This window comes from Pelodiscus sinensis, chromosome 12 (genome assembly GCF_049634645.1).
Source record: "Pelodiscus sinensis isolate JC-2024 chromosome 12, ASM4963464v1, whole genome shotgun sequence".
NCBI classification, from domain to species: domain Eukaryota; kingdom Metazoa; phylum Chordata; order Testudines; family Trionychidae; genus Pelodiscus; species Pelodiscus sinensis.
The window spans coordinates 22,656,189-22,671,978 of record NC_134722.1 but is presented as its reverse complement, the minus strand read 5'-3'; the positions used below and the strand labels follow the sequence as shown (position 1 = coordinate 22,671,978).

The following is a 15,790-nucleotide window of genomic DNA, read 5'->3' as shown; positions in this document are numbered from 1 at the left end:
AGCCCGGGATCAACTGGGGAGACCCTGGACTCTGTGCAGAGTACATTTCAAAGCTGGCACAAGAGTCCCAAGGGGGACTGAGTTCCCTGCTTGGGCTCTTGCGCATTTCGAAGTGGAAGCGCCCACGTGGAGCCTGAAGTCAGCAGGACTTCCCGCTGGCCATGGGCTCTATGTGGTGTTCCGGCTCTGAAATGCATAAAAGTCCCCGGTGGGATTCTTGTACATTTTAAAGGCAGAAGATGTGCTTGTATTGACTAGTCAAGTAGTCAATGGAAATTCCATCAACTAGTCGAGTAGTAAATTAATTGCTAGTTAACATCCTTAATCTGAATGCGGGGTGGGCAATAATTTTTGATGGGGGGCACTCCAAGAACTTGCTAAGTGATCAAGGGCCACACTCTTCCATTAGCGCAGAAGGGAGCTAGAGGAAGGGTATAAGATGGGGTGCAGAGGGTTTGGATCGTGACCTGGGGCAGGAGTGCAGGAAGGGGAGTGGAGGGTTGGGTGGGAGGCAGAGTAGGTGCAGGCTCTAGCCAGGAGGCACTTATCTTAGGCATCTCCAGCGAGACTCAGGGCAGGCTCCCTTCTTGTGGCATATTGCTCAAATCAGCTGGCAACAGTCCTGCATGTTTCTCTGTGAAACTGGCCAATGGGAGCTATGAGATTGTACTGGGGAGAACACACAGCCATCCCTCCTCCCCAGAGGGCACATCTCGCAGAAAAGCAAATGGCTTCCACACCTGGCCACTTCAAGTGGTGTGCAGGGCTGCAGGATGATGCCAAGACTCTGGAAAACTTTTATAATACTTGTTTTGTAATGTTGCTAGTTTTAGTGTTATTTGCAATATAGCTCAACTAAAGTCAAACTTAAGAAAGCGGTCTGCTAAAAATGTTCTTTATAAAGAGGAGTCTGTTAGCACATAGCTTCAAAATAAAGTCAACTGTGAAACACTTGTAGTTACATTGTTTCATCTAATCAGTAGCAGAAGCAAAAAAGGCATTACTAAATGGTAACATGATTTTTTATTCTTAAATAAGCTTTTAAATCTAACATATTTACATCTGTCATAACACAAAACCAAACATGAGTTAAATTATACCCATGGTGTCAAGATGTACATGTACACTTTTTTCCTATTAGTTTAGTGTTTTGAGTATCAAACAGCATACATCTACTCTGTAGATAGCATCTTGGTCTAACACTACAGTGTTAGCAACTTTAAAACAATCAAAATATATAAACACAAAGGCCGTGTGTCTACATTGGCGCGATCTTGCGCAAAAGCTTTTGCGCCAAAACTTGCTGCCTGTCTACACTGGCCGCGAGTTCTTGCACAAGAACACTTACGTTCTAATGTATGAAATCAGTGCTTCTTGCACAAGAATTATGATGTTCCCGCTCAGGAATAAGCCCTCTTGCGCAACTGTTCTTGCGCAAGAGGCCAGTGTAGACAGGCAACATGAATTTCTTGCTCAAGAAAGCCCTATGGTTAAAATGGCCATCAAAGCTTTCTTGAGCAAGAGAGCATCTACACTGGCAAGGATGCTCTTGCGCAAAAGCACATCTCTTGCACAAAGGCACATGCCAGTGTAGACGCTCTCTTCTGGAAGAGTTTTTGCACAAGAACTTCCGCAAAAGAGTTCTTGCACAAAATCATGCCAGCGTAGACGTAGCCAAATATTCTCTCAAGGAAATTAACACACAATTACATGTTAGATGGCTTCCCAATTTGCTTTATAGTTTGATATGAAGGATTTGGCAACTTGCAGTGTGAGCTCCTTATTCTCTTACATTCACAAACGAGGCAAATGGGACAATTGCAGGTGGAGCCCCTAGGAAGAAAGGGGCATATGTGGTGCACTCCACACAGCACTATAGAGAGGAAAGTGTCATGGTCTGCATAGTATTGAGGGCCACCTGCCCTTTCTTGGAGCACAGAGCTACACTCCTTTTCCCCCTCCACTCTCGATACCTTGCCGAGAGGCCCTGCGTGGCTGTCAGCTCCCCTGTACATTCATAAAGCGCCCTGGTCTCATTTGGCACTATCTCTCTCTCAATATATAAAAAAGTTTTTCCTGCTGGATGACAGAATGTTCCTGCCAGGCAACAAGAATGACATCAACAGGCTCTCTCAGAGAAGTGACAGCTGCCAGCGGGGCGTAGGCAAGCATAGCAAATCGAGGGTACAGCCCCTTAGTAATATATAAATGACTTAATGCTGAGTGACTGAAAACCCATTTTTAAATTACATACTTTTAAAGTGTCATAATAAATTCCGTATTGTTAATCAATGGTTATTTTAGCTATAAGTGTGAGATTTTACACACTGAGCACTGATTTTAACAAGGCTAAACAAAAAGCTTTTACTTTGAGTTAAATTATTTTTAAGTTGGAGGTAAACCTTGTTTCTAATGAATTTAGCAAGACATTAGAAGTGAATCTTGAATTTTTTTAAAAATTAGGGCTGTCAAACTCTCTTGTAGTTGAAGTGTGCTTCCCTTTTGATGGTTAAGCCATTGCAATTATCTTTTCCTACAGCAAAATTCACTTATTTTCTACATAAGCCACTTATGATGCTCAAGTGTGAGCTACATGATAGGTAGGCTTTGTACTGTTCGTTTGCATCGGGTAAGTTTCACCCTCAATAATAGCTCTATCAAGCCTGTCTATTCTTGCTGTTTGTTCAGAAAGTTTAAATTGATGCTTATCAATTTCTGTGTTTATTAAGCCTTTAAATTTAAAAAAATCCTTCATTTTATGACTAGTACTATTATATATACAGCAATAAATAACTCCCATCTATGGTGTGCATAGAAATACCCCCAATTGAAATTCCCAAGGAGTCCAGTTTAAGCTAAAGCAGGAGTGGGGAACCAAGCCTGGGGGCCACGTGTGCCTGGATGCGGCCCCTGAGGCTCAGGACTCTTTCCCCTCCACCCCCAGCATTGTGGAATCTGCACCCTACTGCAGGACTGGAGCACACAAGATCTACTAGCCTAAGCCCCCACTAGGCTGTAGTGTGCAAGGGGAATGTGAGGAGCATGTTTCCTCAGTTGGGGGTGGTGCCACATGGGGGGGAGGGGATTGACTTCTAACTTGTGTGCAGCCCCCAAATGATTTTTCTGTGAGTCAGTGGCCCCCAATCCAAAAAAGGTTCCTCACGCCTGAGCTAAAGTTTTGTTTTTTAAACACGATTCCCCAATACCTCCTACAACTACTTCTGTTCTGATCAAACACTACATGTAAGTTCAGATTCTAAACCATTCATTTTTAAAGTTAGTTTTGCACTTATTGACCTGCAGTTTACACTGGTGTAAATGCTTAGTAACTATACTATTTGTCAATAGAGTTAGTATCTATTTACACTGCTGTAAAATATTAGCATCTAACCCTTTACATATATGTTTTGCATTTCTGGCATATACACAAAGATTCCTCTAAATTTAGATATAACTTCACATTAAACAGATTCTTCTATTTAAAGACTCAGTACAATTCATTTTCAGTGTTCAGTACAGTCAAACGAGAAGAAAATTTCTTCTTAGGCTGAGAAATGCCAGCTACAGCAGAAGGAAGGCACAGGGTGCTTGCAGCCTTCTCCCTATTTTTGGCTCCCCAACTTAGAAAGGGCAATTTTGGAGTGGCTTTCTTGGTCTTGGTGATTTTATCCTCTTCCATGGTTAAGCATATCATGGAGTATGTCTTTTGCATCCCCACAGAGTAAGTAGCACTCTTATGCTGTAGGAAAAGGAATGGGGAGAAAATGTTAAAACAAAAAATCAATCATCCATAAGGATTAAACATGCTGAAGATAAAAGTTTGCACAGTGTGTGAAATCATTTTCCAAGTCAGACTGCAGTATTCTGCATTAATTATTCTAATGAAATACTTGATACAGTACTTGATATAATACTTGGTTATGTCTTGATACAAGTGAGAAAAGGCAAATAATAACAAGAGGTGTCCTTTGGTGAATCTTTCTGCAAATCTTTCTGAGAAGTGTTAAATTATTTCTAAATCTGGGGTGGGCAAAAAAGGCCTCTACAGGCTGGATCTGGCCTGCGACTGCCCTGCTGCTTTCCCCACCCACAGGCCAATCAGGGCCTGGGGACAGGGGATCGCGCAAAGTCTCCTCCCCTACCAATGGTGCATGATGCTTAGAGTCAACCAACCAGACCAGCTGGCGGTTCTCTCTGGGAGGGCGGGAGCAAACACATGTTCCCGGCCCCCAGGCCAATCAGGGTCTGTGGGCATGGAAATACAGAAATGTCCTGGCTGCATCCCTTCCACCCGTGACCCTGCCCCTTCAGAAACTTCTGACATGACACCTCTTCCCCCCCCCCCCCGGGCTAAAATTATTTCCCACCCGTTCTTGATCCTAGTACATGTTGTCAGGGGATACAATTTGGAAATGCAATAAATGCAGGAGTAAATTGGCTTTGCAAAGGGAGCTCCATGGATATCCTTTTTTCTTGGGCCTCAGAGCAAGATTTCTTGCTACGAGAGCCTGTTTTGCTTAGCTGTAAGCCCCAGTGACATTCACCAGGCTGGCCCCTAGTCCTTCTCCCCTATGCTACAGGAAGAGTTACAGTGGGGCATACCTCTAAGGGTATGTCTACACTACAGCGTTAATTCGAGTTATCTTAATTCGAAATAGTTAATTTGAATTAATCCAATTCAAATTAACACGTCTACACACAAAATGCAGCTTGAATTAGCAAATACTGCAGCCACACTGACTGGACATAGAATCGGATTTAAGGCCAGCCAGAACCAGGTCAGGCAAGGCATCAGGTCAGGAGTGTCTGTGTGTGGCTGCTGCCTGAGGCTATCTGATGCCTGTGCTTAAAGGGACACCCCCCCACTCCACTCCCTGGGCAGCCGGTTCTCAGGTGTCCTTGCTTGCTTGCTTGCCTCGATGAGGAACAGCAAAGCATTTGTGTCTCTGCGTGCTCTGGTTGCCCTCACTCGGGACACAACAGCACTTTGCAACATGGAGCCGGAGCTGCCCCTGGACACTCTGGTGCTTCTTGTGGACGTGTTGGTGTGAGCCTGGCTGCACTTTCTGCAGGCTGCCATCCCGGAGAGCCATTTGGGGACTGTCAGTATCCAGGAGGCCCTGCAGGAGAGCTTCCACCCTGAGGAGCACTAAGAGCCTCCCTGGTGTGCCCCACTGGGGTTTGTGCCTCATTCCTCCCTCCTTCCACTTACCCCTTCCTAACCCCCCTTCCTGATGTCAAATACAAACTCTCTTTATTGACCGAAACTGGGGTGGGAATGAGAGATGGAGAGGGGAGAGGAGGGGAAAACCTGTGAGGAGGGAGCTGGAAGGGGGAGGAGAAACTCAGGGTTGGGGGTCTTGCCGGACCAACTTGATTTTCATGCAAACCTACTCCTGGGTTCGCATGTGGCCTTTGGTGGCCAGGCTGGCAGCTTTACTGCCATAGACGGCTGCGTTCCTCTGTCTAGTGAGGAGATCACAGACATTGGGGGCATCCCCCCCAAACCCCGCCTTGGACCAGGAAGGCGCCCACCTTCTCTGGGCCCTGGCAGGCTCCTGGGACTTGGCAGACTGCTCCTGGGGTGCAGTGGAGGGCTGGCTGCCAGGGGCTTGCTGGCTCATGTTTTGGGGCCACTGGGTCGCGGCAGTGACTGCTGGCTCTGGGCCGGCAGGCTTGGAGCTGGCACAGGCACTGTGACCAGAGTCTGCCCCCTTTAAGGGCTCCGGGGCTGGGGGAAAGGAGAAAAGTTTTCCTGGTTTGGCCCAGAGTGGCCACCAAGGGAAACTGGGAAGGCTGGAGGCCAGCTAATTCGGACTAAGCGGCTACACAGCGCCTATTCCGAATGAGTTAATTCAAGTTTGGCATTACTCCTTGTACAATAAGGTTTACCAAACTCAAATTAAGCACCCCGCTATTTTGAATATAATTCAAAATAGCGGTTTGCTTGTGTGGAAATTAATTTGGAATAACGACTGTTATTCCGAATTAACTTTGCAGTGTAGACATACCCTAAGATACTTCTAAGGTAAAGTCCCCTATGCTGCTTATCTACAGCCACATCCTGCAGTGATTCTATTGTATACCACCAGTCTTCGGTGCTTGCAGAAGGCTGGGGAGGCAAGGTACAAGGTTGCTCTTAGCTATCCTTTGATTTGTGCTCACAGAAGAGAGGCTTAAACCTGGAAAATGATTAATTTACAAAGTCAAAATACAGAATGGCAACAAAAATCCCTTAGTCACTTCTGAGATGACAATGCTGAGCACCAGCACAAGCCTAAAGCTTGCTGTAGAATACTGGGTGGTATGCAGCATTAGCCTTAGTTGAACTACAGATTCTTTATTGTGTTCACACTACAAAAGGTTTTTTTTATTTTCTTGATTTATTTAGGGTTTAAATCTTGTGATCATTTTCTACTAGTCAAAAATTTCTTGAGCAACTAAGTAAATGGATTTATATATTAGCAGGATTAAAAAGTTTTTACCCCTCAATATATGGGTACATCTAAACTACTGGCTTTTGTCGACAGAGGCTTTATCAACAGATACTGTCAACAAAGAGCCCTAGACTACAGCCAGTTCTGTCGACAAAGCAAGCCGCTTTTTCGAGAGAGTCTAGACGCTCTCTTTTGAAAAAGCCCAGTGTGAATGCAATAGCGCCTTTTGTCGACAACTCTGTCAACAAAAGGCGTTATTCCTCGTAGAATGAGGTTTACCGCCGTCGACAAAACTGCCGCGTTCTGTCGACTTATTGTCGACAGAATTTGGCGGTAGTGTAGATGCAGGTAATAGTTTTGTCGACAAAGTTTTGTCAACAAAAGTCCACTTTTGTTGACAAAACCCTGTAGTCTAAACACACCCAATAATATATATGTCAAGGATGCTGATCCCATCTGTTCATGGACATAGTGGATTAAGCACTAGCTAAGAGTTGGATGGACTGTTTGGCTCTCTACTCTGCAACTGACTCAGTGTGTGCATCTCTTTGCAAGAAAAAACTTGTTTTTCCTCCACCAGTGCTACTAAAGGTGGAAAAAATGGGCAGGGGGGTTTCTTTTGTTGTTGTTTTTTGTTTTATTTTGTTTGTTTTACCACACAGCTGAGTGTGTGTCCTAGCTACTCTACCACTTCCACCAGTAGAGTTGCATGGACAAAAAATGTTTATAAATACTTCCAGATAGGGATGTGAATGACTAGTCAACTAGTTGACTATCTGATAAACAAATGCTTCCCACCCCCTTGCTGCCTCTCTCAGAAAGAGGTGGGGGGAGTATGGGGGGCTGCTTCAAAGCAGCAGCACCGCGTGGAGCCTGGGGTCAGCTGGGGACTCCCCCGATGACCTGTGCTCCCCGCAGCGCTTTTGCCTTTCAAGTGTAGCAACAGCCCCTGAGTAGCTTCAAAAAGCTTCAAAAGAGGAAGTACCCTTTTCGACTAATCAAATAGTTGATGCAAATTACATAGACTATTTTAATAGCCAAATAATCGGAATTTTACATCCCTACTTCCAGAGTATTTATCATGTAATCACTGGCATTGTCCATTCACTTCTGCTTGTAAGGTTACTCCATTTATCAAGTTTTTTACATAACTCTGAGATGTACACATGAAAATACATGGTGGAAAGTGGTGTTTTTATACTTTATTAGATTTTGTATATACCAGATTCTTTTTTTTTTTAAAGTTTTAAGAGTTTTGAGTTTGCAGCCAGACTGTCTGAAAGATAGCCGTAAGAAATGTGATTACTTTGTAATATACTCTTCTCATTAGATGCAGGTGCAGTAATTAGCACAATGGGGGTCTCACCCTATATTGGGGCCTTCTGCTACAATACAAATAAAACCCATGTTCCACCTAAATATTCAGGATGAAGGAACACTTGAAGACATTAACCCAAGGCGCGCTCTCTCTCTCTGCACTGAAGATACTATCTAATTTGTTTTTTGGCCAGTGCTACACTACATTCCTGACATAGGTTACCAACTCTATGCCTTGTACCTGTTGGTTTGAACAAAGCCTCCTCATCCTTTATCTAGTCCTTACCATCCTTTTCTTACTCAGAGTTGGTGGATTCCTGTACCATCCTTTGGAACAGTGTTTATATTTTACCTCGGTGCACTAGTCTTCTGGAATGTGTTTACATAAGTACCTACTTAGGAGTGCCTATGTTTTAGCAACGCTTGCCATGCCTTTGCTAAGCCCATATACCAGACAGTAAACTGTAAGCTAGCATCTGCTCTGTGAGAGGGCCTGACTTCTGGTCATGGTACGGCTTTTGTTCATTGTGGGTCAGGACTCAGATCTTAGAGAGAGCCTGGCATCCAGGGCTTGGTGTTTCTCTTCCACAGCAGACACTTCATGGACATAGGGCTATTGAAGAAGGCATGATACAATGGAGTGGGAAGCAGGGAGGAGGTACCTGAGCCTCATTTAATGTTCCAACAGCTACAGGAAATTCTTGCAGAATTGAAGAATCCTTTGAGTTTTGGGACAGAGCACCACACCAATTTTGGGTCAAGAGGGAACTGCAGGAGACAATATGCACCCTCATAGTCAGTTTGGAGAGAGAACTGATGTAACTCTTAGAATTACCAGTGATTAGTCTTTGGAATTTCACTGCTAAAGCTTGCAAGGTGGCCCTACATATACAGGAATTACTTTGGGGTTTCATTAAGCAAAGCATGTATGCATGTGCTGTAAGCATATGAGTAGACCCATTTATCATAATTAAATCCTTTAAACACATGCATCAGTGCTCTGCTGGATTGAGGTCTAGAATCACCTGCAACCCAGAACATCTGGCTCTATCAAATCAGATAGCATTCACTGTCCAAAATGAGGCCATTTCTTCAATTTACTTGAGTGCTCTTCAGGTTGAGAAAAGTAGCTGCCCCATTACTTACCACAGAAGCCATTGTATCCTGACAGCTAATAACTTTAATCACAATGTCGTGCTCTCCCATGTTTTTTAACTTTTTGAAAACCTCATTCACTCCCAGCCATTTAGAATCCAAGCCATCAACAGACACAATACAGTCTCCTTCTTTCAGACCATTTATCTGTAAAATAATTTCATGCAAATTAGCAGGATCAGCTGTAGTTCTTAAAACAATTCTTTATCCTAAAGCGTTTTGTCCTCTTCAAGGCTTCATACAAAACTCATAAATCAGATGGCACAGAACAAAACATCCAAGAAACATTTTAATGCACATAATTTTGTGAACATTAGTTTGAATTGAGTATAATTATTAAATTTTCCTGTCTCTTATTTTTGTGCCCTTTGCTTTTCTATTTTTCTTTCATAAAAAAAAATTTTTTTTAATAAAAATCTTATCGTTCTACTATTAGGTAGTTTTAGCCTTTTGTAATTTTTCCTTTTCATTTCTCACTCTCTCTTCCGTTTAAAATTTTTTTTTACTTTAATACAAGTCTTGTGCTTTTGCCAGTCACTCTGATCTAGTTAAGCCTTTCTTCTCTTGTGCATATTCTCTCTTCTTTGTATCCCTCCTTTTCCCTCTCCTCTCATTCCCAAAATAGGATTACATTTGGAATCACCAGCATATTCCATTTGTTCCCTCCTTTATTCTCTCCTCTTTGTTTCCTGATCTTTGCCTCTCCCTACTACCTGTCACCCCGGAATTCCTCTCTCATAGCTTTTCCCCTTCCGACCTTCTGAAGTAGATGGCGAATAATGTATTTGCTTATGGTACTTGTAAGTCATCTTCATTTATTAAATTTACACAAAAAGGAGAAATCTGTCCTAATTTAATAAAATTACAAATTTAAAATTGAGCCAGATAACGTAAAAGTTAAAGTTCACACTATACTATTAATCTGCTCAAATAGCAGACAATATATGTAGTATGGCAGTGCATTTAACAACTTAATGAGAATGAAGAAATACTCCACATGCCAATGCAAGTGAATACCATTTTCTGACTTCGGGTGTTCAAATTATTAATTTATCACTGCATTTATCTTTTTTGCATTTAAAACTGATAATGTCTATTGTTGTATTAGTGGTATTATATTTAGCTTTTTAAACCCACCCTTTTATTAGTCAGATAATATCTTTATTTGCACTAATCTGGATGCCTTACTGTTGTATAGGCTTGGCTAAATTAAGAAATCATACCAAACTTAGAAGAACCCGGAGAGAAAATTATTATTAAAACTGCATTCTCTATACTTACTGCTGCAGAACAGTCTGGATCAAGACCGTGAACTTGCACAGGTGGGCCCCCTTTAAGAGCAAATCCCAATTCCCCTTCTTGACAATGGAAATTAATAGTGCGAGGGACTGTCCATCTCTGCTTGGCTGAAAACACAGGCAACGGGCCCTGAAGGATGCAGAGGGGCAGAACACACTCATTAACTGCAAAAACGCTGACACACAAGTATTATAAGGTAATACAATGTGCTACCTACCAGCTTCTCAAAGAAGTCTTTCACTTTCACCGCAGAGAACTGAGGAACAATCATGTCTACTTTATGCTCTGTTTTAGCTAAAACAAAAGTGAAAAAAACAAACTAGTTTTCAAGGTCCAAATTGATAGTCAGAGACTGAAAGCTTCTATCCAAAGAATGGGCAGAGGAAGCTTCACATGCTACCTGTTTTTGCACTTGAGCTATTAGTTTCTCCTACAGCAGTGCTGAAGTTAAGAAAAGAAAACTAGTCAGAGCTCTCTTTTTCATACATAATTTGAACATATCAATGTTTTTATTTTAAGGGCTTTTTAAAAACAATTTAAATGTTCACACTTATGGGAAATAGAGGGTCAGACAATTATTTAATGACTGATTCAAAACATTAAAACCCAAATTACCAACATCCAATATCAAAACATACTAAGTAAATATACCAACTTAAATAAGTTCTCAAGCAATATTTTTCTTACTTTGCCCATTTGTAAATTTTGATTATTATTTATGCAAGTGTACCTCACACACAAAAACCTTGACATTTATTAATATTTGCCATTTTTAAAAATCTAATTTTTCCAAACTTCAGGATAAATCAGCAGATGGACACAGATGTCATTATCTTAGCAAAATGAAACATCAGGTTCCACAAGGCTTCTTCAGAGTATATATATATATGCAGGACAATGTAGCACTTTAAAGACTAACAAGATGGTTTATTAGATGATGAGCTTTCGTGGGCCAGACCCACTTCCTCAGATCTGATCTGAGGAAGTGGGTCTGGCCCACGAAAGCTCATCATCTAATAAACCATCTTGTTAGTCTTTAAAGTGCTACATTGTCCTGCATTTTGCTTCAACTACCCCAGACTAACACGGCTACATTTCTATCACTATATATATATATATTATAAAATAGGAGCTCAATAAACAAAAGAAAGAATCCAGTCTGTTTATGCTTTTTAAAGAGGCAGCTGGTCTGAATTAATGCAGGAGGAACTAGTAGCATTCATAATCAACTAACGTTTTACTGTATGCTCCTGTAGTACATATCTTATGCGAACATCCATGTGGAGAGATTAAAAATATAAAGCACAAAACTAAACTACATTTTATAGCCGTAGAAAGATTTTAACAAATAGAGGATACTTCCTTCATCCACCATAGTCCACTATATCTAGAAGATGCAGTCACGGAAGAACTGACACACTTTCAGGAGCCCTTCTTACAATCATCCCTCAATCATCCCTTAAATATGAAGGGCCAGAGGAGGCTTCCGGAATCTGATGTCAGGCAACCAGCCTGCACCATATGAACGTGCTTAAAGGCACCAAAGTAGCATGATTGCACAATTCTTCCACAGCTACTTAGGAACTAATCAACAAACTCCGAGTTCACTGTATAGAACATGCTTCTCCATGCACTTTGAGCAAGAATGTTTTAGTGTGTAATCAGACAGCTATAAAAGGGGCTGTTTTTTTCAGAAGGTAAGTGCTCACTGCTTTCTGAAAACGAGGTCATGCTTAACGTGCCTTAGCTTGAATATCCAAAATCACTAGTCCCTTTAGAAAACCTTGATTTTCAGTTAGAGATACTTACGAACGACAGTGGAGGCTTCCGTTAAACTTAGAAAGTCATCTTCCTCCTCATGCTGAGCATACTTGCTTAGTGAACGCTTGTGAGCAACTGACAGGATCTCCTGAAGAATGTCAATATCCCGAAGCTTTTTGCACAGACCACAAACCCTTAGTGCTTCTTCATGATAAACAATGGCTTTGCGTAAATGTGCTTTCCCTAAACAGAGTAGAAACCATTAGCAATCATTTGCTATCCCACAGCAAGAAAAGGCTGAAGGTCCAGTTTTGTGATTCTCATTCAACTAAGTAATTTTCATGTGAGTGCATCCCACTGATTTAGTGGGAGCAGCAGCATGAATAAAGATGACTTAATTCACTTGCGTATTGCAAGGGCCTACGTATTCCTAATATACCAACATTTGCAAAAGTAAGTGAGCTTCATGTCTAATTCCAAGTCAAAGAAACACAAGAAATTGGACTAATTTCAATGAATTTTAATGAGATACACAGTATATGAGACCCCGATTCATCCTATTATTGCAACCTTTTGAATTTTGAGAAACAAGCATTGTTTTTTCTCTCCAAAACAATTTTCTTCTTAACCGACGCATTTAATAGTAGGAACATACATTATAATCCCGTAATAAAACTGGTTATATGAGCTTTGCCTGATTCATCAACAGCATGGGTGAGAAACCCCAGCTTGCCTGGATCTGGTCCCTGAGGCTCGGGGCATTGGGGAACCTACGCTGGCACTCCAGCCCCTCCCCCCCCCCTCCCTGGGGCTGGAGAACACAAAATCTACTAGCCTGGGACTCCCTAGGCTCTGGAGTGCAAGGGGAATTTGGGAAGTGTCTTTCTGCTTCCCAGTAGGAGTTACCTCAGTGAGGGTTTGCTTGTTTTTCTTCTCACTTTTGTGTACAGCCCCCGGACTAATTTTTCTGTTGGTCAGTGGTCTCTGCCCAATAAAAGTTCCCCACCCTTATCTAAAGAGTATTATATATTGTGTAGATATACTTTTAACAGTATGTATGATATAAGAAGATATTTTGCTGCACTGTAATTTACAACAGTTATACACTTGCTGAATAGAGTCAGATTACCTAATTGTTTTCGTTGAACTTTATCCCTTAAAATGGTTAGGGACGTCAGTCCTTCTGGCATGTAGTCATGCAGTTGGGACCAGGCCTTTTCCTGTTTGTCTTCATCATCACTGGGATTCACTATATCAACATACATAAAATGTGAGTTATTTTAAAGTATTTCTATACCAGGTACCTGGAGGCAAGTAGAGTGCAGATGGGGGGGAATAAGCAGTAACATTTTGGAAACATTCTAAATTTTACCCCAGTTTTTAAAAAATCAGCAAGTTTGCTGCCTGAACTCTTGATTTTTCTATTCAAGAGAACTAATTTAGTAATAATATTACTTAGCTCGTATAGAACACTTTTCAAGTCTACTGTGTAAGTATTAGCTAATTAACTTTCTCAGTATTCCTGGAATGGAAGTCAGAAAGCATTATTTCCATCTTGCAGATGGGGAAATGACAAGATAACTCAAGGCCACAAAGGGATTCCGGGGAAGAGTCCATATTAGTACTCCGGTTTCTTAGCTTCCAGTCCTGGCCTCAATACAAATCTTTTCTTGATAGCAGTTGTTTATATGAATATATAAATAAAACCTAAGTATGCTTACGCTGGTGGTCGCTCAGTAGAGTAGCAACGAAGTAATGTGCCAGAGCTTTGTAATGGTCCGATTTTATTTTTGCCAGATTTGACCAGGTATAGGGGATTTTCTCCTTGACTGGTGTCTGATTCATTGCAGTGTTAACAAGCATGTAAACCTCACCAACCTAAAATGAAACACACATCTAGGTATGAGAAGTTACCTTTAAAACTAGGAGCTCTGTTATTAGCAAGAGGAGATATAACCATCTACAAATATTTGAAGGTTTAGTCATACCAGTAGGAGAGCAAAAGGAGATTTTACATTGACAGCAAGGACTAGAAGGGATGAAATTAAAAGGACAACTGAAGGTATATATCAGAGAAAACTAAATCTCCACCTATGGAGATATTTAAAACTAGACTAAGGGCAGGTCTACATTATGAGAGAAGGTCAGCTTAAGGCATGCAGTTCTAGCTACGTAAATTATATAGCTGGAGTTGACGTATCTTAAGCCAAGCTAGGGCATCATCCTCACTGGCAGGTCGACCAGAGAAATGCTACCATCCACTTCCCTTACTCTTGCAACAGTGAGGAGTACCAGCACTGATGGGGTTGCCCTCTGTGTTCAATTTAGCATGTCCTCACTAGACCCGCTAAATCAAATGTCAGAAGATTAACTACCACCACAGCAGCATGTAGATGTGCCTCAAGACACAATACTAGAAAATATATTGTATAGAATAATCCTGCATGATATTGGACTAAATCACTTCTGGGGTCTTCTCCATCTCTAATTTCTATGAAATATAATAGAAATATCCTATAATTTGCAGGCAAATCTTCACTTGTTAATGCGTCTGAAGGTAGGGTAAAGCAGATTACTATTTTAGTATATGTGTGTGTCAGCTCAAGAAAGCTGAATTCAAAGTTTATTTTACTTTACATACAAATGTGGTCCATGGAGGCTCTTTTAGCTACCTGTTTTCAGATGTGGATTATATTCTATATCAGAGCCTGCCTTCTAATGTCTGAGTAACCTATGAAACCGTTTTGCAACCCCCTCACTACCAAAATAACTCACTCTTGCCTACCATGCTGCCACTACAATACACAGAACTCCGGGAAGGATCAATGTGGGGCAGGATATTTAGTCAACTCCAGTCTCCAGCAGTAGAAATAAAGCCAGATCTGCATTTGGCAATTGTTAATACAAGTAAGTGGTGCCACATAAAGCAACTAACACCTTGGCTACGTCTACATTGGCCCCTTTTCCGGAAGGGGCATGTTAATTTCAGAGGTCGTAATAGGGAAATCCGCGGGGGATTTAAATATCCCCCGCGGCATTTAAATAAAAATGTCCGCCGCTTTTTTCCGGCTTTTAGAAAAGCCGGAAAAGAGCATCTACACTGGCCCGGATCCTCCGGAAAAAAAGCCCTTTTCCAGAGGATCTTATTCCTACTTTGAAGTAGGAATAAGATCCTCCGGAAAAGGGCTTTTTTTCCGGAGGATCGTGGCCAGTGTAGACGCTCTTTTCCGGCTTTTCTAAAAGCGGTGGACATTTTTATTTAAATGCCGCGGGGGATATTTAAATCCCCCGCGGATTTCCCTATTACGACCTCTGAAATTAACATGCCCCGTCCGGAAAAGGGGCCAATGTAGACGAGCCCCTTCACATGTTCATCTGGGATCAGGAGCTAGACATCTACTATATGGAATCAAATACTATTGTCATAACTACTCATCCATTTTTTTAAGAAATAATTCTGTCAATCCTCAGTGAGAATTACAAGGAGTTCGTGTACTTTAATTTGCTAAGATGAACCACACAGAACATCAGTAAATAAATTATTCACTCTCCAGATGCAATTCTAGTAATGTAATTTGCATTTTAAAACAGAAGAGCTCTCATTATATGTGACAAGGTTTCCGCAGTAGCAAGCGACTGGACTCAATGATCCAGGCAATCCTATGTTCTTATTTTAGTGGCCCTGGTGAAGATGTGTCAGTATTTCCATCATACTTCACTGCTTTTATGTGAGAACATGCAACCTTGCTAATGTTAGGTCTCATACTATGCCCGCAATTTGACATGAGTCCCTGCAACTTCATAGTTTCCATTTGTATAAA

General features: G+C 41.6%; 1 protein-coding gene across 2 annotated transcripts in view; it reads right to left on the bottom strand.

The window, feature by feature from the left end:
- Nucleotides 1-1,590: 1,590 nt before the first annotated feature.
- Nucleotides 1,591-15,790, bottom strand: part of RHPN2 (rhophilin Rho GTPase binding protein 2) — a 62,242-nt gene continuing 48,042 nt past the window's right edge. Inside the window, exons 9-15 of one of the 2 annotated variants that reach the window (XM_006114928.4) lie at nt 13,691-13,847; nt 13,099-13,218; nt 12,018-12,212; nt 10,426-10,502; nt 10,191-10,337; nt 8,901-9,056; nt 1,591-3,739 (exon numbers count right to left, since the gene is read on the bottom strand). In XM_006114928.4, coding sequence (XP_006114990.1) covers nt 3,488-3,739; nt 8,901-9,056; nt 10,191-10,337; nt 10,426-10,502; nt 12,018-12,212; nt 13,099-13,218; nt 13,691-13,847 — 1,104 coding nt within the window. In that variant the 3' untranslated portion in view covers nt 1,591-3,487. The remainder of the gene's footprint in view (nt 3,740-8,900; nt 9,057-10,190; nt 10,338-10,425; nt 10,503-12,017; nt 12,213-13,098; nt 13,219-13,690; nt 13,848-15,790) is intronic. The other variant, XM_014569485.3, reaches the window with a different exon arrangement.